At 36.1% G+C, this 27,505-nt stretch overlaps 1 protein-coding gene across 1 annotated transcript; it reads left to right on the top strand.

Annotated features, from left to right (window-relative positions):
* The first annotated feature begins 6,847 nt into the window (after window positions 1-6,847).
* LOC137955392 (kinesin-like protein KIN-14L) lies at window positions 6,848-15,276 on the top strand. Its single transcript, XM_068802309.1, has 20 exons — window positions 6,848-6,959; window positions 7,065-7,222; window positions 7,306-7,446; window positions 7,571-7,817; window positions 7,915-8,015; window positions 8,115-8,183; window positions 9,262-9,360; window positions 9,675-9,740; window positions 11,604-11,685; window positions 11,821-11,916; window positions 11,989-12,162; window positions 12,267-12,373; window positions 12,478-12,647; window positions 12,737-12,910; window positions 13,000-13,250; window positions 13,344-13,507; window positions 13,803-14,072; window positions 14,146-14,411; window positions 14,501-14,664; window positions 14,825-15,276. Exons 1-20 carry the CDS (start codon window positions 6,893-6,895, stop codon window positions 14,899-14,901), a joined length of 2,943 nt encoding a protein of 980 aa, XP_068658410.1. The 5' UTR covers window positions 6,848-6,892; the 3' UTR covers window positions 14,902-15,276.
* The last annotated feature ends 12,229 nt before the right edge of the window (window positions 15,277-27,505 follow it).

The following is a 27,505-nucleotide window of genomic DNA, read 5'->3' as shown; positions in this document are numbered from 1 at the left end:
ATCAATTAAAGACTTCAAAGTATCCAGTGATGTATTAAAACCCCTTTGAAATATCCCAACAAATAGATATGATAGAATAATATGATTTAAAAATATAAGAGCACATATTCTTGCATGAAAGAAGCCAAGTGAAGGTTTCAAAATATGAGCCCAGAAATTCATAGGTCTTTTGTTTGCTAGCTTCTTGAAGAATCAAGTCAAATTTCCAAATGATTTTATAGTGTAAGAGTGCTTTGGAGTGGTCGTGGCGGTATAAGGAGTTAAGAAAGATATTGTTTGGAGGTGAAAACAACTTGAATAGACAAGTTCTTAATGTTCCAATATTAATTTATTGAGCTTGGAAGGAGATCTTTTGTTCATTTGTGAGTGAAATCTCTATAAAAATCATGTTATAATATTTAATGTTTTCATGTTGAGCTGCTAAGAACAAGAAGGTCATGTACAAATTTTGGAGACCCATATTGGCCAAATCAAAGCCTTCAGTGTCATTATGCAACTCTTTTGCAATGCATCATCTAGACAATTATAGACTTGTTTGACAATCTTCATTAAATTCTTCTTCTCTTCTGGTTTGATTGGCTTGGTTGTTCACAAGATCATCAAATGGACACTTCCAATTCCTTTTCTCTTCCATTTTCGGTTATATGGTCATGGTCCAATAGGTTGACATTCACAAATTGCTTTCTTCTCTTTTATCAGCTCTTTTAATTGGTTGGGTGAACAAGTATTTTTATTTACTATTTCTCTCTCCTATTTAGTCGGATTGGGCAGTTCGATCAAATCGTCTTCTTTGTAGACCTTGTTTTCTTTTGTTTCTCTTTTTGCCTCTTTTGAGCTAGTAGTTCAATCGATTGGGTGAATAGACTCTAATAGAGATTTTTCTTTCTTCTATTAATTTGATTAAGGGTGGTTTAGTTAGACAACTTTGCTTTTATGGCCCTTCTTTGTCTTTGCTAGATGGACATATGGTTACATTGTTTGTTCTAATGGGTTTGCCTTGATAGTTGTGTTGAGCTCTTTTCTTTGGTTGAACAATGTTGTTAGGCTATTTTGACAATGTGCTTTTTTGGCATAGGTTGGTTGTTTCCCTTTTCATATGGGTCATTTGGATAGGCCTTGACTGATTGAACAAATATATTACTAAAAAATTCCTTTGGATCTTTTTGGTCTAAGACTTACTTATTACGTATTATTAGTAACTTAAGTATTTATTATCATAAAAATTATCACAATGGGGATTGTGAGACTAGCACAAATTGCATCTATGCCCAATAACACTATTGCGCACATAAAGACATACACTACTCAATTGACCTAGTTACCAACTTACGCTCACCCTCATGTAGATTTATAACCACAAATTAAGCACACAACCTAGACCTATACAAGGCTATATTACAACAATTACATCAAGCCTAGACCCCAAGAATGAGGTTTTCAGCATTACTTACCAACAAAAAGACTTACAACACAGTAGCAGTAACAACAAGGTCTCTCAACCTTTTTTTCTAAAAAGATACAACAACAAACTGATAATGAATTTTACAATAGCTAATCCAAAGGCACACAAGCTTCTCTCAATCAAGTTGAGATGAGGGTAGTTTTTCCTTGCCAACATTTGGCCCAACTTGCAAGGGTTACTTCCTCACAATCAACTCAATATGAATGCTTCTCCATCAAGTAGATATTACTTCAAGTACGAATATATAGTTACATAATCAATATAATAACAACTCAATTTGGTCTAATCTGAATAGATTTCAAAATATAAGCTTAAGAGTAAAATTGGATTTTTTTTAAAGGCAATACTTAAAACAACTCAATTTGAATAAGCTCACTAATAGTAATCTAAACTAACTATCTTTGATTTATTTGAGTGAGTTCAATTGAAATATGTCAAGTATAAGCTCAATCATGCTTGGATTTTGAAAAACAACCTCAAATAATCAACACTTTGTTAGAAGCCCCACTAAGTTTGAATACTAGAGTGAATAAGATGCTTGTAAAGTATGAGTGCAACAAGTCTAGCATAAGAGATGCTAAGTGGATGAAGTTTTCAGAGTATAAACATAGAAATAGCTCTCTAGTAGTTGGCCTTTTGAAAATTCAAATCCAATCTCCAAAATCAATTTCAAAGTAAGAGCACAGTTAGGATTGGTCATATAAGCCTTAAACAACAAGAGAGACAAATTTTAAGGTGAGATAGTCTTAACTAGCTTAGTTTTCAACATTCAAACATTTAACTATTGAGCTAAAAAAATGGATGTTTTGTCTTTTTTCAAATATCAACTATTGGAAGATAAGCTCAAGCCCACACGACCAAGGAAGGCCCACAAGATGGGCCCAAGCCCATAAGAAATAGGACCCACAATGATTACCATGAGCTGACATCCTTATCACATTAGTTGGAAGATCAAGAAGGATTAACAAAAGTATCTTTATCTTAGGGTCACGACCAAGAAGAGTTTTAGTTTGAGTTATGTTTGTCTTTTATCTATATTGAGTTATTTAATTATGTTAGGACTTATTTTTAAGTGTTAGAATTTGGGTGTAATTCGGACAAGAGTAGTTTTATTGTAATTGGACTCTACTAGCTTCCTCTATTATAAATAGAGGTTCATATACTTTGATTACAACAAGTTATTGATGTCAATGAAGTATTTAACTTTTCCATAAATTCAACATCAACAAATCTCAATTAAAATCTCAATAAAATTCTTAATATTTTTGTGATGAACTTCTAATCACATAGACATGCTACTTACAAATTATGGAGACCTATCTTGGGCAAATCAAAGCCTTCAATCTTGTTCATCACCTTTCAAAGAATGTGGATGGATCTGGACTGGTTAGTTGGTCTTCATAAGACACCTCTTTCCTCTCTTTTAGGTGTTTGACTTCATTTGAATTGGTCGTTCAATCAAATCACCAAGTAGATGCTTCTAGTACATTTTCTCTCTCTTGTTGTTCAGATGTTCTTGGTCTGGTTGGGTAGCCTTCATATATTGCCTGAATTATCTTTTGGCAAGTCAGATAGGTAGGCAAATGAGTATTTATAGTATCATTGTCACTCATGTTCAGTCAAAAGTGGGCAATTTGGTCAAACGACCTTCTTCACAAAGCCTTATTTTCTTCTTTTTGTTTTCTGCCATTGTCGTGGTTTATTGCTCAATCACTTGGGCGAATGGACTCTAACAAAGTCTTTTCTTTCTTTCGTTTGATTGGGTGGGGATGCTGGTTTGACAACTCTACCTTGCTTGTTGTGTTGAACTTTGTGATTCAAATCAAAATGATTATGGAAATAATACAAAATTATTGTTAGTGAAAGGGTGAATAAGAATGTAAAATAGGGTGACATAGGGAGTTAGTACCAATTTGAGGAGGTACCAATCTCCCAACTCTGAGAATAGACCAATTTGGTTTGTTCTAGTTGCTTTAGATGTGGGCTACCCTTCTTTTTATTGCTTTTCTATAACTTGATAACAATTACAATTTTGCAATTATAAAAATAAAAGACACAAAAACCAATTTTTATTGAAAGTGTAGGTTATCGTTGTCTGACCAATCAGTATGATCAATCATAAGTTATGTTTTAGAATATGCAAATTTCTATTTGGTTGATCAATATGGTCAATCATATGTTTTGTAGGCAACCTGTAGTTTTCTTTCTAATTGGTCATGCATTATAAATTGATTGATCAATAGCCTAAAAAGTAAAAGACAATGAAGATAACATAAAGGCTAAACTATTCTATTGGGCTCTATAATAATCACTCTCTTGCAAAATTGGATGATGCCACCTGGCCAAACATTATTTTTTTCTCGCTTGTGCTACTTGCTTCCTTTTCGATATGGATCATCTGAATGGATCTTGGTCGGTCGAATGGATATACTGCTAAAAAATTATTTTAAATTTTTAGAGATGCAAAAATATTTTTAATACACATCAATAGTAGTTTAAGTATTTGTTATCATTAAAATCATCTCAATAGGGATTTTAAGACCAACAAAACTATCAAAGTACAAAAAGTTGTAGTATTTACAAGAATAATGTATCATTATATTGGCTCTACCAATACTATCTTATTTCTATTGTTTTCCTATTAGGTTTATAATTTTTTAGAAATGAACATCAATCATGAATACTTAGGGTAAAAATAAATATAAATAAATTTAAATAATTTAATTAAGTATAATGATTAATTAAAAAGACAAGTATATTTCCTTATAAGAGTTTTAACAATAACAATAGCAATAATAATAATAATAATAATAATAATAATAACTATTATTCTTATTTTTATTTTTATTATTATTATTATTATCATGACCTTTGCTACCACACAAGAGCATTTGCAAATATTCTAATTTATGTTGTAGTTATTATTATTATTATTATTATTATTATTTTTATGACCTTGGATGTTTTGCTACCACACAAGGGCATAGGCAAATATTCTAATTTAGAGTTTATACATGGACGCAATCCTATTATTTTTCTCCCTTTGCTTATCAAATCAGCTAGTGTCTTTTTTGTAGGAGAATTTACCTCCATTATGTTTTATGTTTTATTTATTTTTTAAATGCTAAAATACATTATTGGTCATTGTTTCAACCTAAGTGCTCCAATCGAGGATATAACTAAATGATCAAGTGTTTGAATGAGCACTCACTGGAAAGTTAATCCGCTTCGATGCATCGGGCTCAGAAATCCAGTGTAGATTGTCGAATGTGGATTTGATCTGGTCCATTCGTCTTCCTTCTCTTCACTCGGATCCGTGGGATCCGATTGAAGTTCCAACTGTTTCTCTGTCAGGGCACGACCTGGACCTACTATTTGAATTTGAAAAGAGCTGACTTTTCCGATTTCTGTGCCATGCCTTCGGACCGGAAAATCGTTTCTGTGATTTCTTGACAAAAACACAGCACTTCCTCTCTCTCTCTCACTCGTCTCTTCAACTGGGTTTCTGTTTTCACTGAAGACGAAGGACGACAGTCGAAGCTCAGTTTCTAGTTTTCTCCCAAATCGCGCTGGACGACGGTCGAAGCTCGATGGTTTTCTCTCAGAATTCTCAGACGTACAGGTACTCTCTCACTTAAGCCATTCTTTCAGATTTCAGAAAGGAGAGTGATTCTTCTGGTATTTGCATTTTTTGCTTCTTTTCCGTCATCTGCCTCATGCCATGCGCTAGCTTCTTCCCTCGCTCGCTTCCTCCATTTATCTTCAAGTATTCTCTGGAACTTCGGTTTTTTCTCCTGTTGTTAAGTATCTGATCGGATTTACGTCTTGTCTCAGTACATTTTTGTTTCTTCTTGTAGGTTTCCAGTTTTTAAAATTTATGAGCAGTCGCTATTTCTTGGACTCGTTTGATGATGGTTTTTCCGTGATTTTAGCTGAACACATGTAAGATGAATGGAATGAAGCTGTGCTACGCGGATATCCCGAGTTAGTAACTATTGTCGTCGGTTTATTTTATTCTCTATTTAATTTTAATTTTTATCCATTGGCTAGACGACAGTCTTCAATTGTTTATGGATATTTGGATATCGAATTTGCTTGCTGTCGGATATGTGAGGCAATTCGAATCATGTAGTTACGTGATTGCTTCCAACTAGGTAGATATTGGTTCGCAGGATTATTTCTTTTGATTTTTTGGTCTTTTTTTCGGGGTTGATGAAGAAGCGTTGAGGATGGATTTTGCGAAAGCAAAGCTCAATCGAATCAATTCATACTCTCTGTTTTTATTTGCATAGTATTTTTGTCATTTTAAATAGTAGAGAGATTTGATTGAAAAGGGTAATTTTGTAATTCCATATGTTATATATATTCAATAAGGTAAAAAGGGTAATTTTATCTTTTTATGTTGTAATAAAAGTCGGTGAGAAATGGTATTGTCGTCAATTGTTTTTAGATATTTCATATTGATAATAAAAGGAGTTGTATGCTGTTAAAATCAACCGTCCATCCAACCGGTAGCATGGCTGGTTTTGGTCTAGCCTGGTTAGACTGGGTTCAACCATTTGTTGGAATGAAATAGGATGTCACTGTAGTTTTAGGGTTTAATTATTTCATTTACTTATAATCACAAATCAATGGCCTGGATGGTTGGTTCAGTGTTTGCCATACATATGTTTGATCAGCACCTTGACCAATCTAACTTGTCTAGTCTATGGTTGGACCGTCCCAACTAGCTAGGTCTGACAGCATTGGTATTGAAGGTATTATCATAAGTTTAGTTTTTTAAGCATCTTAATTTTTGTTATATGGGCATTGTCTCCTAATGGGTTGTTACTCAGTTTTCTTGTTAATGCGTTATGGTTATTATCTCATTGGACCTGATTAATGGGTATCTCTTAGTGGGTTGTTATTGGATACCCGTTAAGGCTTAGAAATGATAGCTCATGAAGTTGAAAGCCACAAAGCAGAAAGCTTATAACAACTCAAGCCAATATTTCTTTATATAAGGTATTGATGGGTGACAAGCTGATGATCCAGTATGGAGTGAGGGTAGACATTTTGGTGCCTCTCGAACATGAGAAAGCAAATTTTGCCTTCCTTCATGATTTAGCTTTTAGAAGTCCACTTTCATATGATCACCTTTACTTAAAATAACTGTTTTTGTTTCCTGGCAGCTAGCTTATTTTATTGTTTTGATGTTATAAATTGCTGCTATACATGCATCTTTTATGTTTCTGAACAAAATGAGTAAGGAGCTTGTCCTTCATGGGGAAAATGTCTTATCAGATGGTTTTGAGATGATACTGAATAAGCATATTGTAATGCAGGTATCAGGCAAGATGACATAATGTTTTAATGTAGAGAACTCTCTCTTGTTTGTAACGCTTCATTCCCTCTTTAGTGTACACAAAAGGAAAATTTTCCTGTGCCACCATGGAGGACTACTGTAGAGATGCTTTTCATGACTCTCACCTGGTTTCAAGAAAAGCAGAGGAAGCTAGTTAAGATACTTTTCTTTCCATTTATTATTTCAACTCTCTTTATGTTATTCTTTCCTTTTTTTCAACATGAGAATGCAAAGAATTTTTTTTTGCTGATTTTGTAGGTTGGAGACGGTTCCAAGCTGCCAAGTGGTTAGATAGCATGGCGGGCCCACTTGGTCTATCACCAAAGCCCTCCGAGAGAGAATTTCTGGTTTGCTTAAGGAGTGGCCTTGTCCTTTGCAACACCATCAACAAAATCCAACCCGGATCTGTGTCAAAGGTCCCTCCACTTCTCTCTATCTCTCCACCAGTAATTCCAATAACTAAAATCATACTTTAACTCTATTGCTCTACTTTCTGAAGGTTGTAGAGAATCATGCTCCCTTGCTGCTCTCTGACACTCAACCATTGACAGCATATCAATACTTCGAGAATGTTAGAAACTTCCTTGTTGCAGTGGAGGAATTGAAGTTACCTGCTTTTGAAGCATCTGATCTTGAAAGAGTGAGTTGCTTTCAAGATAGAAAACTAAAGGAAATTGGAAACACATTTATACACCTAGACATAGAACCATTTCTTCCTGCATCTTGCTTTTCCTGTACCTGTTTAAATATCATTTTTTCCTCAGGATACATTTGAAGCAAGCTCAACAGCTAAGATAGTTGACTGCATTCTTGCGCTCAAGTCCTACCATGAATGGAAGCAAGGTGGTAGAAGTGGAAATGGACCTCGAAAGTATGTAAGCAACAGAATTCAATCACATGTTGCCACGACAAATTCATTGAATGCTACAAGGCACTTGGACATGCCTGTTGCCACCTCTGAGAAGCAACTGCTCGGAGAAACCAAGGATCAGAAACTGAACAATTATAATGGTTTCTCCACCAGCATAACCATACTCTCTTGAAATTGGATTAACTATTATTCTAATTTTTCTTTAGAGATTGATTTGGATTCTTTGCTTCATCTCAGACTTGGTGCACTTACTGGTCAAAGTACTTACTGACTGTTTGTTGGACTCAAAGGAGAATATTGATCAAAGCATTCTGACTAGCATCCGCAGTGGAAATGTGGTGATACTTTGAGCTTATTAAATTTTTTATTGTGAAGAATATTTCTTTCAGGCTTTCAAAGAGTAAAAATGACCAACTGGTTTCTAAAATATCATTCAGTCTCAGGAGGCATTTGCTAAGGTAATTCAAAGCTGCTTGGAAGCAGGACAACTGAATTCGTGCCCTGAGGTGAGTCTGTTCGCTGGTGCTGCCAAGTGAATATGTTATGTTGATTAAATATGCTTTTTCTGAGCTGTTATATAAAGTTTTCCTCTATGCTCATCAGCCCTCCCCTCCTGTTCCATGACTAGTCCTTTATTTCCTTTTGATGATTTTCCTACACTTAAGACATAAATTTGTTAAATGTTTATAATTTTAATGGAAATTCATTATAATTATATGCATTTTGAAGGCATAGACTTCCAAAATCCAAAGTTCTAGAGTTAGTGTTTTTTGAAATTACTGTTTTAGGTGAGAGAAAGGGAAGGGGAAAAAGGGAAAGGCACTAGCAGCCATCACCATTGGTGGGCGATGGTTGCAGACTAGTAGCTGGTTGTAGGTGACCCCTAGTGAGAGAGAAGAAGAGGAAGAGCATTGTTCCCTTACAGAACTTTCTGCAGCCGCTGCAGTGAGAGAGGTAACAAGAACAAGAGGATGAAAAAGGTTGGGAAGGTTTGGCCAGACCTATAGAGTTTGGGACTGAATTAGAATGCAAGGAAGGAGAGGTCCAATCAATTCTACTTCCCAAGTTATGTACTCCACTCTCACTAACTTTTTGATAGACCAAAATGCATTTATACATGGTAGGAGGTAAGTAAATAGGCAACCAATACCTAGTCAGTGCTAAAAATGACAAAGCCATTTAGTGAGTAATACTGTATTGTTTAACTTGTGAAAAAAATGAGTGTCTTCTAGTCAAGATCATGCAATGGTCTGAAAGTGAGATGACCAAACTATAGGTGAAAAATGAGTGTTTTTTTCTGGCTCTTGAGTTTTTTCTCATGTGAGACATATTGAACTTGCATTCGTAAAGATTGCAGAGTTTAAACTGTCTTTGCTGATGTTAATCATGACTAGTTATTTGAACTATAGGTGAAAAATGAGTGTCCTTTTCTGGTTCTCAAATTTTTTTCTTTATGTGAGACATATTGGACTTGCATTCGTAAAGCTTATGGAGTTTAAACTGTCTTTGCTGATGTTAATCATGCTTATTTTGTATCTTTCAATGATATGACTAGTTAATTGAATCCTTTTATTTGATGCTCAGTTTAAGTCAATTCTTGAAGGACTGGTGCAAAAGAAGAACTTGTATACCACCTCAGAATCTGAACCTTTAGAGAATTCATGTACTGTTAGTACTAACAAGGTTTGTCATCTTGCTTGTTTTGCTGGTTATACTTAGGGCTTTGGGATGTACCTACTAGCATCAAATAAACTTTTACCATGTAGTTTTGTTTCATTAATGTGAGTTTCATTTGTTGACAATGAGGAGTAAGATCTGTTCAGTTTGTCTCATTTAGATGTGTAATTGCATTAGTTGACAATGGCAAGTAAGTTCTGATCCTAAAATATTGGTACTGCCATTAGTTGTAATTCTGTCTGCCCAAAAATAAATATATTGCATGAGTCTTTCTAGTTGCCAGTTGAACTGATTAATTTAAATCTTTATTTTACTCCCAGAGATGCATTGCTAATTCGAACAACCACCGTAGACGAATCTTGGAAGAGCAGGAAAAGGACCTAATGGTGAGTGCTTTTTTTTTTTAATGATTCACACTTGAGAAACAACATTGGAACTAATCTAGAGTTTTGACTTGTACTTTTCTTTGATTCTTTCCTTTTTGATATTCTATACTAGACCAAACGACCTATGATTTCAAAACAATAAGATACAAAACCAAACCAATAATGAGGCTGTGGAATTTAGTGGATGGTTGCATGAGTATTAAATATATTGACCTAAATAAATGTTATAAAACTTGACCTAGTCCTCGACTTCATGCAATGGTGAGGTCCGGTTGATTGGATTTTATTTCCAATTGACCCAGTGATGATGTCACATTATATTATTGTTATTTTTATAATATAAAAAAAAAAATTTTGGGGAAGATTTGTCTCCATGATCTATAGCAAGGAAAGGGGGGGGGGGGGGGGAAGACTTAAAAAAAAAAAAAAAAAAAAACTTTTCACTCTTGGATCAAGTGAGATAGAACTCTATGGCTCCAACCATTAGGAAAAAAACCAAAGGCCTTTTTATATTATTAACATAATATGATTTGGAATTTGAATAATTTTTTTATATAATTAGACATTAGAATATATAAGTATCTAATGTGGAAAAGTGGTTGATAGATTCTCTTTTTCATGAATCCTAATTATTAATTCTGTTATGGAGTTAGTAAAGACAATTGTTAGAAGAAACCGTAAATTGACAAAGTTCATTTCAAAGTCAAAAGAGCTGTCACTTTGCAAAAAAAAAAAAAAAAAACGATTTCTTGCCATCCGTTTGAACTACAACATGGAAATTTAACAAAAAACAAAAAAAAAGTGATGGAAAAAGAGAGTTTGTTGATTGGTTTCCTTGTCAATGAGGTATATATTTATTTTCTAACTATACCTTGGTCTGACTATATGACACTTTGTATCATTTGATAACCCAAGAACCTTTGGTTTGAGTGTAAATTCTAATTAAATGGAGGAATACCAAGTTGATAGTATAATGAGTTTTTTTTTTTTTTTTTTTTGTAAACTTGGGTGTGTGATAAGATTTTAATTTTATTGGTCTCACTATGCCTTCAACATAGTTCATTGTCATGTTCAATTTTTGGTGCAATTAGGCACAAGCATCTGTTCATAAAATTTAACTGTGTTAGTTCATTTGTATAAAGTGGACTATCTTCATAAAGATATTTTTTCAATAATTTTATAAAGGTCTTTTCTGTGCAATTTTTAGCAATGAATTTGGTAGATGCCCAATCTTTCTCTTGATTGCCTTCGCTCACCTATCGAAGGTCATTTGTATGGTATTCAGTAGAATTTCAAACATCTTCATGGGTTATCCTATGAATTGGATGGAGGTCAACCATGAAAGAATAGCACATAGAAATAGTAGAGTTGACACTGAAAGAAAAGGTAAGCCTCAAAAAGCCCTTTGATATGGAATTGATTTCATCAAATACCATTGGTTTCAATTCTTCAGCCAACTCCAGTGGAGTCAAAGGAGATCCAAGACCTTCTTTGTCCACCCCCTGTTGGTCTTTGCTTTCATCTGCTACAGGTTAGACGTGCAGCATCATAGATGATGCTACTACCACCAAGATTCTCTCATCGAGCTACATGGCTGGCCTTATTATATAAATTTTTAATGATCTAGTAGTAGAAAGAACATATATGCTTGAAAGTAATCCCACTTGTATTTGAAAAGGACAAAAGACAAAAGAACATTCCATTCTCATTAAAAAATAGCGTAGGAACATGTCTAAGACAAAAGACAAAAGAACTTCTATTCTCACTATAAAGTAGGTAGGAACATGTCTAAGTATGTTCCCCCTTCAACAACAACACGAAGTGTATATGAAGCATGGAAGGGCTGAAGTATTTGTAATGCAGGAACTCAAGGCTTTACTGGATAAGACAAAGGAAGAATTTCAAGCTTTACAGTGTCAACTTCAGATGGACTTGACGCAATTAGGTATTTTCCTTTATGCAGTAGCTGAATCTTTACTAGTGGAAGAGAGCTTCTAAAATCATGGATTTGATATAAAATTTTGTCTTCCATCAAGCTTTTCTCCTCTGAACATTCTTTCACTTATTCCTTCTCAATCAGAGAATCAGGTTCAAGGGTTGTCCACTGCTGCTCTTGGTTATCACCGAGTCTTGAAGGAGAATATGAATCTTTATACTGCTCTTCAGGATCTGAAAGGTTCGTGTTTTTGTTGCTAATGAAAGATTTTCCTAAAGTGAGTAATAATGGCTTTATACATTTTTTATTCAGGAAATATTCGAGTGTACTGCAGAATTCGACCTGCCTTGGTTTCTGGAAGCGAGAGTGTTGTAGACTTTATAGGAGATGATGGTTCATTGATTATTATGGATCCATTTAAAGCGTCGAAAGATTCATATAAAGTGTTTCAATTAAATAGGGTTTTTGGCCCAAATTCTACTCAAGGTTTTTTTTTTCAATTTTATCTCTCTTGTAACAGCTAACTATGAGTGTTTTGCTCTTCTGATTGGTCTGTGGATTATTAATTTCAATTCATTTGAATTTGGCAGAGGAGGTATTTAAGGATACTCAACCTTTGATTAGATCTGTGATGGATGGTCATAATGTCTGCATTTTCGCTTACGGTCAGACAGGATCTGGTAAAACACATACAATGGTAGGAACAAATCTCTCTTTTACAATTTACTAATGTAAGCACACATGATTGATTGTGAAGTATCTCTAACTTTCATGTTGTGTAATTGTCTGTTCCTTTGGCAGTCTGGTCCGTCATGTGGATCTCTGAAGGACATGGGCATCAATTACATGGCACTTAATGATCTCTTCCAATTATCTTGTGATAGGAAGCATGTTGTGAAATATCAGATCTGGGTCCAAATGGTTGAAATTTATAATGAGCAAGTGAGAGATCTCCTAACAAAAGACAAATCAATTCAAAAATATCCTTGCATGCATCTCTTTGTATGTGCATTCTGTTGGATCTGCCCTTCATTTCTGTGATTACTTAAATTCCTTGACTTGAAAATAAATTAGAGATCTGGACATGTATGGGAAATGATGGTTTGAATCTTTCTGGTGCCAATATGCATCTTGTTTGCTCGACTATGGATGTTCTCAATCTGATAAAACTGGGTGAAATGAATCGTCTTGATAGTTCAACTGCAAGTGATGACCGGAGTAGTGGATCTCACAGGTTTGGCTTTGTTCAAACTGCTTGAGAACATGTCATATACTAAAAAAAATGCCTTCTAACAAATTGTTGCTTCATGATAAAATGTGTAGCATCTTGACAGTTCATGTGCAAGGAAAAGACACTTCAGGAAACATTTTGAGAAGTTGCCTCCATTTGGTGGACCTTGCCGGAAGTGAGACAGTGGATAAATTAGAAGTCACAGGTGAAAGGCTGAAGGAGGCACAATATATTGACAAGTCTCTTTCCTGTTTACGGGATGTGATTACTGCCCTCACACAAAAGAATTCACACATTCCCTACAGAAACAGCAAGCTCACACAGCTACTGCAAGATTCTTTAGGTCAGGAAAATTTTGGAAAATTACTTCATTTTCTGATCAAAATTGACAGTTGGTTTGACTGAGCAATTGATTCATTTGTTTTTTTATCTCCAGGAGGGCATGCAAAAACATTAATGTTTGCTCATGTCAGTCCAGAAGCAGATTATTATGGAGAAACAATCAGTACTCTGAAATTCATTCAGAGAGTTTCTTCAGTTGAACTTGGCACTGCACGTTTAAACAAAGAAAGCTGTGACATATTGAAACTTAAAAACCAGGTAAAGTTAAGTTATTACACTCAATTGTGATGACATGTTATGCTTTAATGTGAAATACTTCAAATTTATGATAGGTGCTTCTGTTGGTAGGTATAGTAATATTCTTGACTAGAGGAAAGAGTTAGTGAACTTAATATTTTAGTCAATTAAACTTCTTAACATCTTCACTTTGCTTAAAAAAATTGACGAGGTAACCACTGGTTATTGTGAAAACTGATGAGTAACCTCTATTTAGATTCAAGCTACTTTTATTAAGCCTTAGAAACATAACTTGATTGGAGGATAATGTTTGCAGGTCGAGAAACTTAAAAAAGAATTAGCAAAAAAAGATGCAGAAACCAAAGCAAGGGAAGTAAGGACTCCTCTAGAGGCAATGAAACAAAAGAATGAGTTCACTCCACCCCGTTCACGAAGGTTGAGCATTGAAAACCAGAGTTTTGGAAAAATGCAATTGTCAATAAGACCAACACCCAAATCATTGAAATCTCCAGTTAGTCGTGGTCGAAGGTTGAGTTTGGAAGGTGCCAAGAATGAAAGAAAGGGCGTATATATTCTGCCAAAAGATGTAAGACCCTGTAAAGTTGTCTTTGTTCCTAACATCACTATGATTTGAATAACTTTCTCCTGGAATATCACAGGATGTTACAAACAGAGTATGCTCACCTAGTGGGGGAAGTAAGATGGATTTCGTTACAGGCCCTTCAACGGAGGCTTCTCATCAGCGAAGTCCTAGAAATCCACAGAGCAGAATGAGAATATCTGCCCAATTGCCGAAGTCACCCGATCCGTCAACATTTGTTAATAAATCTCAGATGCCCAGTTGCAGCAGTACAACTAAAAAAGGATCACATATTCGAAAATCCCTTCAAACAATAGGGAAATTTATTAATGGATCAGATAAAGGGTACTACTTTCACCTTGCACTCAATGTGGTTTGTCCAGGTGTTTAATTTTAATGAATATCGGTTATGCCATTATGGCTACAATTTTCAGGAACCTATGTGAGTTGAAAATATTGCCAGTATCCGTTGGAAGTAATAATATTGAAGCAAAGTCACCAATTAAAGCCCATGCTCAAGCGTCAAGGAGGCAATCTCTCACAGGTGTTCCAACTGATGCTTCGAGAAGGGCTTCTCTTTGGGGGAAGATTGATTCATGTGAGTTGAAGCTTGAGCACTTTTTTTTTTTTTTTTTCTAGATTCAACAAAATAATACGAATAACTGGTTCAAGTGTACTTTTAGGGCTATTGTTTGATGGGGTTTCCACTTATAACAGTAAGAATGTATATGACTAATGTTTAACGTGCTTCTTTGCAGATTTGGATGGAAATAGAAATGCTAGAACACCTCCACCTGTTCACTATTCATCCTCTAAGGGAAAGAGATGGTTATAACCTTTCTACTCACTACAGGTCTTATAAGTTTACTACATCTTGGGTTGCTTCTTCTCAGGAGCCTTTCTACCATTCAATTTTGCTTAATGGAAATCTAAGCACCACAATCTAGTTGCCAAGGGTCACCAGCACGGTGACAGCAATTGAAACAAGTTGTTCAGTAATTGTACCATTGCTTTTGCACTTTGGGAAGGCCAGCGGAAGAATCACTTCTCTGTAACATTAGCGATTCATTTCATATGTTACTGATGTAACTATTCAAGCGGGAACCCCTACTGTTTTCTTCATCTTATGTCTCCAGTATTCTGTAACAGTTCTATAAAAAAATGATCACAAACAACAAATTGATACGGTATCTGATGTACGTAAACCATTCCTGCCTATTTTTTGTTACTAATTTTGCTTTTTTCTTTATTCTTTCTTACGGGAGTCACTTCTTTGGTCCCTTCTGAGCTAAAGTAATGCAATACATAATGTGGAAGAATGGACTGCTTTCTTGATCACTTCAAAGTAATTCGTATACAAGGGAAACGAAGGGAGAAGAAGACTCAACTTACAGGGAAAATTACTTAAATTAAAAAACCAGACTTTTCTATATTAGGTTGGAGTTTTAAACTACAAAATTCTCTTTCAAACTTTGTTGAAATAAAAAGTTGGCTGTTATATTTGAATTTTTTACAATTTACTTTTTATTGGAAGCATTATACTAGATAACACCTTGCTATTTTAGTGGAAAAAAAGTCCTTTTTAAATATTAGTTTCTTAAATTGAATTTGGGTCTTTGTTTCTAAACTGAAAGACCTATACTTAGTTACTCAAATTTTAATTTGGAGTGTATTTCTACAATGAATAAATATTGTTTTCTTGAGTTTGCATATCTAGGAAGGGATCTATATATAGAAGTCACGTTTTCTTATTTAATGAAGTAATGAAACAAAGTAGAAAATGAAGAGTAAGAACATTCGTGATTGGGTTTGCCCTACTCAAGAGGAATGGACATCTTGTAAACTCATGGGGATAGTCGAGAAAGACACATCTAATGCCTGTGATGCAACCAACATCTCTGTACAACTAAGGTATAAATCGTATCTTTGGCCCATGAATACTTATATCCCATGGCTCCAACTAACTACACCACATCTAATAACTCAAATGCAACTAGTATATTTTTTTGGTAGAGGTGGCATTGAGTTGAGTCAAACTCGAACCTATGAAGATTTGAGCTCGACATGATCTTGAAGACTTCAAGCTCGAGCTCGAGTTCAAGATTTTTAATTGAGTTCAAGCTTGAGTTTGAGGCGGGTTTGAGCTCCAACCTACATTGCACATAAAACTTTGTATAAAATACCATGTCAAATAAATTGTACATAAACTTTGAATAAAATTGTGCATAAACTCTGCACAAAACTGTGCATAAATATATACATAAATTTTGTCAATAATAAAAATATCAAATTTTTTGACCTAAACAAAAACTATATACCAATTATAAATTTGGAGTACCTAGACAAAAACTATGAACCAAAAATCAATCTTCAAAATTTTGTAATTTTGTTGTTCACTATTACAAACTGAACTGGTTTTGTGAATAGAAACTCATTCCTAAAAACCCAAAATGAAAACTCTGGTGGTATTGAGTCATTATTTATAGACACACTAGAACTAGTGTTAGCTACATATGTTGAATGAGCAACAAATGTTGACATTCCTACTAATAAAAAAAATACAAATAAAAAATAGCTATAATAAAGTTATGAAAGGTTATAGGTGGAGTCAAAGAAAATTTACCAGTAGAATTGCATGTTATAGGTGGATCCAAGAAAGACTTGCCCAACTAAGCAAGCTACATCAAACAAGAGAAAATGTATTGATGAAGGTGATTTAGTAAGAAATGATTTAAGCAAGATAAAGATAATATTTTTTAAATGTAAAAACATTTGTATAAACATAATTTTCTAAGTGATCTATAGCAGTTCACAACAGGACAACAAGCTTGAGATTAATCAATTTTAGAGCAAGCATATGTGGACAAAATACTCTAATTTTTATAAAAAAAAAAATCTTTTGAAGACAAAGGAGATGAATCAAAAGGTGAATAAGGTCTCACCTATGTAAGCTCTTTCTTGTCCAAGCACATAAAGAGATTAACGAAAGAGAACGAAACCATTGTATAAAAAAAGTTCCACATGTTGGAAGACAAGGCCCAAACCCACACGACCAAGGAAGGCCAACATATCAAAGTGTATTAGAAGATGTGCCCAAGACCAAAAGACCATGGAAGACCCATGCATCTAAGAGAGATTGAAGACGGGCTCAAGACTCACAAATCAAGGATAAGACCCATAAGCCCACAGACATTGATGGTAGGATAGTAAATAAAGGGTCATCTCATAGAGATGGCATTGATGTAATTAAGCTAAAGTTCTAGGGTTAAAACCCTAAACCCTAAGTTCAGGGGTATTATTGTAATATAGTAGTTTCATAAATCTATAAATAGAGCTTTAGGGGGAGGGTAAGGAATAATCAATTCCATAACCCTTCTTCCTCCAGTTTTCTCCCAATGGGTTTCTTTCCATTTTTCTACATGAGCTAAATTTTATGGAGTCTTGAAAATCAACACACAAAAAATGTATCATAGTTTAAATTATTAGATAAAAGTCAGTTCTCAAAAGGTTTAGTTTGTCCAATTTTTGTTAGCTAATTTCTTGTCAGAAATCAATTTTGTCATTAGTTGGAAAGACTTTCAAATATTTAATTTCTTAGATATTAATATAAATGGTGGTCCAAAATGAGTTAGTGGCTTATGTGTATTGTTTATAATATTACATGAAGCACTTCTTTTATGAATGACAATTTTGACACTTGTACTTTGCCATCTTGCCACTTAATTCAACATTCTTTTAGTAGAAGCATTGCATGTCACTCGATAACTATAAAAATATGAGATTAATGTCAAGCTTGTGTATCAACAAATATATCTTGGGAAGAAGAGTTGGCCAACTGCATTGAGCTATACTACACAATTCTTAATCAATGACCAAATGGTGTCATGATGGTGAAAAAAATGAGCCATATGAAAAAAGCCCAAATTCATCTGTACACTAAGATGATAACTGACATAATATTTTATCTGGAAAGAGTTGCGAAACATAATAACATGTCTTATTACTTCTATCAAGCATCTACTAAGTGATCACCTTCTTGTGTATATTTTGTAATAGTACATACCAAAACACATTCACTTGTTCTTTAGTAGAAGGGTATAAACACATGGTAAATCAGTAAAAAAAGTTTTTAATAAAAGCAAGAAATACCATACTCACTAGCAAAAGATAGAAACCTAAATCCTGAAGGGTTAGTCCTGGCCGATGCAAATAGTGGACTCCTCAAGCAGTTCAAATTAGTAGTCACAAACACTTTTTTTTTCTATCTTACTTGTCTCCAAAAGTAAATTAAGTAGAAAATTCTAATTTGAATCACATCAGTAAAGAAACAATAGCATGTTTGGAAATCAGTTGCAGGACAAAATGTTGACCACAATTCCAACTTGTATATTGAGAAATTTTACAAGAAAATATTGTTGAATTCTAGGTTTAATCCATGGATAAGTTGGTTTGAGAAGAAGAAGAAGATAGAAGAAGAAAAAAGGAAGAAAAGAAGAGAAGATAAGAAGGAGAAGGCAAGAGCACAAGTTGAGGAGAGAGCACGTGAATGAGCTCCTCCCTATTATGGTCCTTAGCAATGGATTGAGTAACTCGGTGTGGGATTGGTGAATCCAACGCTGTAATAGAGTTGTTGCTCTTGGTAAAGATGAAAAGAGTCTCTTTTCTTTACAACTTGGTCGCTGTTATCGGTAAGGGTTGAGAAACCCTTGCTGCTCTCGGACAGGAGAGGGATTGGCTAGGCTGCTCACTATTGGATTAGATTAGGACCCTTCTTAGTTCTTGCTGCTGCTCATGGCTGAGAGGCTGCTCGCTGCAATAGTGGCTGAAGCACCTCTATTTGGGGTTGCTCTTGGTATAGGACTGAGAAGCCCCAAACTTTGCTCGCAAAGAGAGGAAGAAACCCTCTCTTACTGCTGTGAACAAATGAGAGGCTATAGCCTCTGGTTGTGCTCGGAAAAGGGGAACTAACTCCCTCCTTGGTTTCGGTAAGATCAAGATAAATAGAAATCAAGAGAGAAAGAAGAAAAATCAATTTCAAGAGGGAACCTATACCTGGAGCTCGTCAAGGAGACCTCCCAAACCCTGTTTAACCTAATTCAATGCTTGCCTTTCTTCCATTCCTTAACCCTCTAAATAGGGTTTGACATCATTAGAGTTAAGGGTTAAAAAATGATAATTCTGCCCCTACGGCATGTACCTTACATAATTAATGAAAAACTATACTTAAAAGGAATATAAAATATGAAAGTAAAAGTAATTAACTCAGTGAGTCATTGATGCCTTCTTTGGGTGACTCGGTGAACTATTGAGTCCTCAACATCTGCCCCCCCCTTGGAGAAAGAGCTTGTCTTCAAGCTCGTAAGTTGGGTAGACCTGTTTGAAGTTGGCCAGCTGTTCCCATGTAGCAGTTGCTGGTTCGGTGTCCTTCCAGTGGACTAGAAGCTCCCACTTGTCATTAATACAGTGGGCATGCAATACCGCAAATGGAGTAACAATAACCCGCCCATTGTCCACCGGAGGAAGTGACAAGGTTGAAGTAGGAGGTGGACCTTGAAAGGGTTTAAGGAAGGAGACATGGAACACATCATGAAGTTTGGCCGTTGTTGGAAGTTGTAGTTGATAGGCGATTGACCCGACGTGTTGAATAATAGAGAAAGGTCCAAAGTACTTTGGAGAAAGTTTATGACAATTTTGGCCAGCTATTGAGTGTTGGCGGTAAGGTTGGAGTCATAATGATACATAATCTCCTTCCTTGTCTGCGATACCCGGTGTCCCTTGTCATAGAAGTCCTTCATACGAACTTGTGCTTTGAGGAGGCGAGCCGAAATATTCTATAGCACCTGGTTCCATTCAATGAGTGCTTGATTAATAGAGTCCACTCGGGTGGAACCTGGAGTATACGAGAGAAGCCGAGGAGGATCTCTTCCATATAGAATGCTGAAGGGAGTTGACTGTAATGCGGTGTGGAAGGAAGTGTTGTAACAATATTCAGCCCACGGTAGCCATTGAACCCAGTTTTTAGGACGATCACCCACTAGATGTCGGAGATACATTTCCACAATGCGGTTAACTACTTCTATTTGGCCGTCTGTTTGAGGATGATAGGATGAGGAGAATTTCAACTTGGTGCCGCATAGACGAAAAAGTTCCCGCCAAAAAATGCTGGTAAAGACAGCATCACGATCACTGACAATTGATTTGGGAATGCCATGTAAACGAACAATATGCCCAAGAAATATTTGTGCCACTCTAGATTTTGTATATGGGTGTGCCATGGAAATAAAGTGAGCATACTTGGAGAACCTATCCACCACCACAAATAATACCGCTGTGCCGGAAGATTGTGGAAGACCTTCGACGAAATCCTTAGAAATATCGGCCCACATTTGTGCAGGAAGTGCAAGAGGCTGCAGAAGACCCATTGGACTTAAAGTGTTCGGCCTTGTTACGTTGACACATCAGACATGATGTTACATATGCTACAATGGAGGTCTTCATAGCCTGCCAGTAGAAATCCACTCGAATGTGATGCAATGTTTTCTATATGCCTTCATGTGTGTTGTCATGGTATGCAGAGATGATGGCTGAAACTAACTCTGAAGTGTGTGGTACATATAATCGCAATTTGTAGTAAATAAGAGAATCCTGAATGGTCTATCTAGAGTCTAGTGCCCCCTCTATAATTTGCTTTTGCATATTGAGAAGAACTGGATTGTTTCCATTTTCCTCCTTTTACCAAGTCTAATAGAATAAAACTAGTCTGACTGATAGCATAGAGAAGTGGCAGAGTCTCTAAACGTCGTGACAAGGCATTGACCACCTTGTTTAACTGCCCAGTGTGGTATTCCACTGTAAAGTCGAAGCTCATCAATTTACTGATCCAGTGTTGTTGAGGAGAAGTCGTTAGGCTCTATTCCAGCAAATATTTAAGACTTTAATGATCAGTGTGAATGAGAATGGCCCCATAAGTACGGTCTCCAATGTTGGACAACTTTTGCCAACCCAATTAACTTGCATTCATATGCGGACAATTTTTGATGTCATAATGCCAATTGCCTGCTAAAATATGCAATAGGGTGAAAGTGTTGTTGTAAAACAACCCAAATGCCCCCACCTGATGCGTCACACTTGACCTCAAATAAATCATCAAAATTGGGCAGTTGCAGAACTGGTGTGGATGCAAGAGCTAATTTGATAGCTGAGAAGGACTGTATTGCTTGATCATTCCAAATAAAGGAATTTTTCTTGAGGAGATTTGTCAGTGGTGCTGCTAACAGTTCATAATTCTTGATAAATTTTCTATAATATCCTGCCAATCCCAAAAACCCTCTCAAAGCAAAGGTATTCATAGGTTGCGGCCAATCGACAATGGCTTGAATTTTCTCGGAATCAACCGTGACCCCATCATGGGAAATAATATGGCTGAGATAGGCCATATGTGATGTCGCCAATGAACATTTAGATTTATTTAAATATAATTTATGTGCACGTAACAGTTGAAATACCAATCTTAAATGTTCTAAATGTTGAGTTCCAGATTGGCTGTAAATGAGTATGTCATCAAATAAAACAAATACAAATTTGCGAAGATAGTTGCGGAATACCTCATTCATTAACGACTGGAATGTGGAAGGAGCGTTGGATAACCCAAATGGCATGACCACAAATTCAAAATGGTTGTGATGAGTGCGAAAGACAGTTTTCTCGATGTTGTCTGGATGCATACGAACCTGATGATATCCAGATTGCAAGTACAATTTGGTGAATATATATGACCCATGTAATTCATCTAGAAGCTCCTCCACCACAAGAATAGGGAACTTGTCTTCCATAGTTTGTGCATTTAAATCCCTATAATTGACACAAAATCGCCATGTACCATCATGTCTCTTAACCAGGAGGACTAGTGATGAAAATGGTGAACAACTTCTACGAATAAGGCATTCCTGTATCATGACTTGGCACTGTCTTTCGGTTTCATCTTTCTAGAGGTGTGGGTACCGATAAGGTCGAACTACCACCACTTCGGAACCATGTTTTAAACATATCTATGGTCACAGTGTCTCAAGGGAGGCAGCCCGGAGTGCTCTTGGAACAAGTCCAAGAATTCATCTAGGAGATGTTCTATAGTGCTGTCCGGATTGTCCTGTGTGAAGCGTATAAATATGATATTGTTCTGTGTGTGAAGCGTATGAATGGGATGTGGCTTGTCCACATGATTGCCTTGTAATAGTACTTGTTGTTCGCCCTTTTCAAAAATCATAGTTAAAGCAGTAAAGGGCCTAAGGTTTACAACCATTTAATACCCAATACCATATCGAACCTAGCTAGAGGTATAACAAAAAATTATGAATGAAAAAAAGTTGTACCAATTGAGAATTTTACTTCTTTGCTGATGCCATAGCTAGAAACCTTTTCTCTATTGTCAACCGAAACAGTTGTTGTTGACTGTGGAAGTATCTGTAGTTGAAGGTGTTGGGCAGCTATTAAACTGAGAAAATTATGTGTACTTCCCGAATCCACAAGGCTAAAAAGGTCCTGGTCCATCACCCGAGTCCAGACTTGCATAGTTTTGGTGGATTCCTGGCCGGTAATGGCATACAAAGAAATTTCTGGTGCATCTTCCTCAGTAGGATCATCAATTTGTTGTGGTTTTGTGATTTCATCGACCTCTAACTAGAACAACCTTTTACACTAATGTCCTGCCCTGTATGGTCCTTTGCCCTGCGGTCAGCCATATCCAAACTGGTTAATTTTTGAATATACTGGGCGGGTGGGTTGCTAAGCCGTGTATTTGTTGCAAGAGTAGGCATGAGATTATTTCTGACCTATTGCCCTGCTGGAAAAGTGTTGGTGTGTTGGGTAGTGTTGTACCTCCCTTGCCAACTATTGGAAGTGTTTAGGTCCCCTTACCAAGATGTCCTCTTGTTTTGAACTTTTTCCCGAGTTTCCAATGCGCGAGCTAGATTCATTGCTCGAACTAAGTTAGCAGGTGTATGGAGTTCCACCTCTAACCTTAATTACTCATTAAGGCCCGCCATAAATAAATTGACCTACTGGTCTATGCGAACCAACCGACTGGCTCGTGCCAATTTTTCTTGGAACTGTTTTTGATATAGTTTCACTAGACCAGTCTATCGTAACAGCACCAAATCCCCCAAGAGGTTACTGTGGGCTGGAGGACCGAACCGTATAGTGCATAATTCCTTAAACGCTTCCCAATCCAGCACCAATCTGTCCAACTTTACTTGATGAAACCAGAGTTGTGCTTCATCGAGAATGTGGAAAGCGGCCAGTCCCACCTTATCAATTTCTGATGTTCTTTGATGGGTAAACAATTTTTCGCACCTATGTAACTAAATCAAGGGGTCGTCGGACCCATTAAAAGTATGGAAATCAAGTTTTGTATACCTTGGTACGATGCTTACTCCTTGGTTGAAATTTGCCGTCTCGATAGGAAAGGCAGTGTGCCTTGCAAACTGGTCTCCCTCTCTATTGTGTGAGTTGTCCTCTCCTCTTTGTTCCGGGGTTGAGTTCCTTCTAGCAGTCATATTTCTCATCATCCCAGAAAGTCTATCGATCTAGAGATTCATATTCGGGAGTTTTACCAATTGCTCCATGATTAGAGCAATTTTTTTGTCAGTTTCTGCCTGCGCCTGCTGCCCTCTGATCACCACTTCTTTTAACTCATTAATGTTGTTCTCCACCGTGTTACCCTGCTCTGAAACCAAGTTATTATGGTCCCTAGCCATGGATTGAGTAACTCGGTGTGAGATTGGTGAATCCAACACTGTAATAGAGTTGCTGCTCTCGATAAAGATGAAAAAAATCTCTTTTCATTACAGCTTGCTTGTTGTTCTTGGTAAGGGTTGAGAAACCCTTGCTGCTCACGGACAGGAGAGGGATTGGCCTGGCTGCTCTCTGCTGGATTAGATTAGGACCCTTCTTATTTCTTGTTGCTGCTCATGGCTGAGAGGGGTTAGGGATCCCTAACCTTTTTGCTCGCTGGAATAGTAGCTGAAGCACCTCTATTTGTGGCTACTCTTGGTATAGGGCTGAGAAGCCCCAAACTTTGCTCGAAAAGAGAGGAAGAAACCCTCTCTTACTGATGTGAATGAATGAGAGGCTATAGCCTCTGGTTGTGCTCAGAAAAGGGGAACTAACTCCCTCCTTGGTTTCGGTAAGATCAAGATAAAATAGAAATCAAGAGAGAAGAAGAAAAATCAAGTTCAAGAAGGAACCTATACCTGGAGCTCATCAAGGAGACCTCCCAAACCCTATTTAACCTAATTCAATTCTTTCTTTTCTTCCATTCCTTTACCTCTAAATAGGGTTTGACGTCATTAGAGTTTATGGCTAAAAAATGACAATTCTGCCCCTACGACATGTTCCCTGACATACTAAATGAAAAAATATACTTAAAAGCAATATAAAATATAAAAGTAAAAGTAATTAACTCAGTGAGTCATTGACGCCTCCTTTGGGTGACTCGGTGAGCTATTGAGTGCTCAACACTCCCTCTCTCTTTCTTACTTATATAGGTGGGGCATGATGCCCTAATACATAAGAATAAAATAAGAACACTTAAACTAACTACTAATTATAACTTATACCACTCATTCTCATAATTACATAGAATATTCAAATTACTTCAACATTCCCCCTTAAGCTAAGAAGAAAACATAAAATATTCTTAGCTTGGAGCATGTCTCTGTTAGTGACTTTGTAACAATATCCTTTGTGAAGGTGTCCCCCAATTGATTCTTTGAAGGGATATGCTGCATAGATATTATTTTGGATTAAAGTTTTTCTTGTATGAAATGACAGTTTATCTCAATGTGCTTGGTTCTTGTTGAATTTAGGACCCGTGAATAATAACTCGAGCGAGAAGAGAAAAAAAGAAGAGGGAAAAAGAGCTCTCGTGTAGAGAGAGGAGAAGAAGAAAAAACTAAAGAGAAGAGAAGAGTTTCTTTCATGTGAATGAGAAAAAAAGGAGAGAATTCCTTGCTTTGATTGATTTATTGTGAATACAAGCTCCTCTATTTATAGTGGAGGAGTGATATAATTTATATACATTTTCCAACTATAATTCAACTCAATTTAGAACTTACTCAAATTCTAACTTACTCAAAACCTGACTTTCCCAAATCCTTCTTCACGAGCTGGCTAGGCTAAGGATGCCAACTCATGCTATATTCTTGTGGGTCCAATTAGAACTTCCAACTCATGGGACAAAGATGCCAACTCGTGGTATCTTTGTGGGTCCCACTAAATCTTCAATTCTGCCAACTTATTCCAGCTTGTGTGTTAACTCATCTTAGCTTCATACGTCCTCATGGTGGGTCCTACCAGCTCATGCAACCAAGGTGGGTCCCACATTGTAACACTCCCCCTCAAGCTAGGGGTGAGAAAACATCGTAAATGCCTAGCTTGCTGTAGATGGTGGACAAAATTTTCTGAGTAACTGGTTTGGTGAGAATGTCTGCAACTTGGCTCTGTGTAGATATATATACTTGAGAGATAATGTATCGGATTGAAACTTTTCTCGTATTAAGTGCAAGTCTACTTCAATATGATTTGTCCTCTCATGAAAGACTGGATTGGATGTGATATGTATGGCTGCCTGATTATCGCAATATAGGTCCATAGGAGCTTGGTTGTAGAATCCCAGTTCAGTTAGACGACATCTGATCCATAGAAGTTCATTGACCGTGTGTGCCATGACTCTGTATTCTGCTTTCTTGCTTCTCCATGTAACCAAGTTCCCTCCAACCATCGTACAATATCCTGAAGTAGATTTTTTATTATCTGGGGATCCGGCCCAGTCCGCTGTTATGAACTCGATAGCGAGCCGTGTAACTCAGCGGCACCATGGCTATCTCATTGAGTACTGAGTCTCTTAGTTTATATTTATGTTTTTATATCAGTCAAGAGAAAATATGCCTTAGGGGCATTCTTGTAATTTTTGCCCTAAACTATGGTTGGCGTCAAGCATACATAGGAGGGAAGATGGAATATGAAGAGGCAAGTATTATTTTGGCCAAAAACAGGTTCCCGAGTTCTCCTTGACGAGCTCAGGGTTGGAGTTCCCCATTGAGCTTTATTTATCCCTCTGATCTCTTCTTCTTCACCCCATTTCCCTTCAGTTTTACAGAGTCCAACCTATTGGGCCCAAGCCCATAAGAAGTAGGACCCACAATGATTACCATGAGTTGGCATCTTTATCACATCAGTTGGAAGATCAAGAAGGACTCACAAAAATATCTTATCTTATGGTCATGTCAAAGAAGAGTTTTAGTTTGAGTTATGTTTGTCTTTTATCTATATTGAGTTATTTAATTATGTTAGAACTTATCTTTAAGTGTTAGAGTTTGGGTGTAATTGGGACAAAGAGTAGTTTTATTGTAATTGGACTCTACTACCTTCCTCTATTATAAATAGAGGTTCATGTACTCTGATTACAACAAGTTATTGATGTCAATAAAGTATTTCACTTTTACATAAATTCAACATGGTGTCAGAGCAGGTTCTGTTAGTTGACTTGGTCAACTCACGGAGGTAATGTGGTCATTTTCTCTAAACCCTAAACCTTAAGTCTAGGTTTGTAGTTTTTTTTTTTTTGTCCCTATACAAATAGTTTTCCTTGCATTTTTTACCTCTATAAGTAGTTTTTAATATTTAAAAATATATATTGAAGGAAAGATATTTGAGTCTACTTTCAAAATAAAAATGATTTGTTCCAATCAGAGTTATCTACAGAGAGATGTCAATATTTGAATGAGCGAAGGTCAGATTGCAAAAAGGTTCAAGCAGCAATAGCAATCTTCAGATTCTGAGGTGTCTTTTGCTATCAAGAACTAGACTTTATATGGAGAAATATATATCAAAAGAAATATCTGCAAGTCTATTCTTTTACCTATTCAACCAATTTTTTTTTTCTGAGTTATCTACAAAGAGAAATAGTTATTTGAAGCGGCAAAAGTCAGATTGAAAAAGAGGTTCGAGCGACAGCAGAAAGCCTCAACTTCCGAGGTATTTTATGCTATCAAGAAAGAGATTTTATATGGAGAACTATATATATAAAAAAAAGATACGTAAGTCTATTTTCTTACCTATTCAACTAATTCTCGGTATGATTTTTTTATAAGGAGGTATTTTTCTTGGAAGAGTTGATGGTCATTATGGAAAAAAAGGAGAAATAGTACTTAGTTTGGCCAGATGATAGAGACCGAAATCTATCAGATTATTTATCTTCTGATAATTATATTTTATGAAAAGAAGTTATACTTGGATGAAATGTATTTAATTATAATTTCGTATTGAGAAAATTTTATGTTAATCTGATCTATATTTAAAGAAATATTCAAATTGGAAGAATCAAAGGTCATACTGGTATTCTGTTACATAGAAAATCCGAATTTATGCCTATTGTTTTGTGT

The sequence above is a fragment of the Aristolochia californica genome, unplaced genomic scaffold (genome assembly GCF_029961685.1).
Source record: "Aristolochia californica isolate CCGP_79_NKW_82.1479 unplaced genomic scaffold, dmAriCali1.0.hap1 SCAF_2, whole genome shotgun sequence".
Lineage (NCBI taxonomy): Eukaryota > Viridiplantae > Streptophyta > Magnoliopsida > Piperales > Aristolochiaceae > Aristolochia > Aristolochia californica.
The sequence above is the reverse complement of the archived record's forward strand: the minus strand, read 5'-3'. Positions and strand labels throughout refer to the sequence as shown.

Bases quoted from the DNA above. Each gene is read 5' to 3' on its own strand.
- LOC137955392 (XM_068802309.1), top strand. From the start codon at position 6,893: ATGGAGGACTACTGTAGAGATGCTTTTCATGACTCTCACCTGGTTTCA. The intron at 9,741-11,603 runs GTGAGTGCTTTT...TTTGTAATGCAG, and splicing joins AGCAGGAAAAGGACCTAATG to GAACTCAAGGCTTTACTGGA. The intron at 13,251-13,343 runs GTCAGGAAAATT...TTTTATCTCCAG, and splicing joins GCTACTGCAAGATTCTTTAG to GAGGGCATGCAAAAACATTA.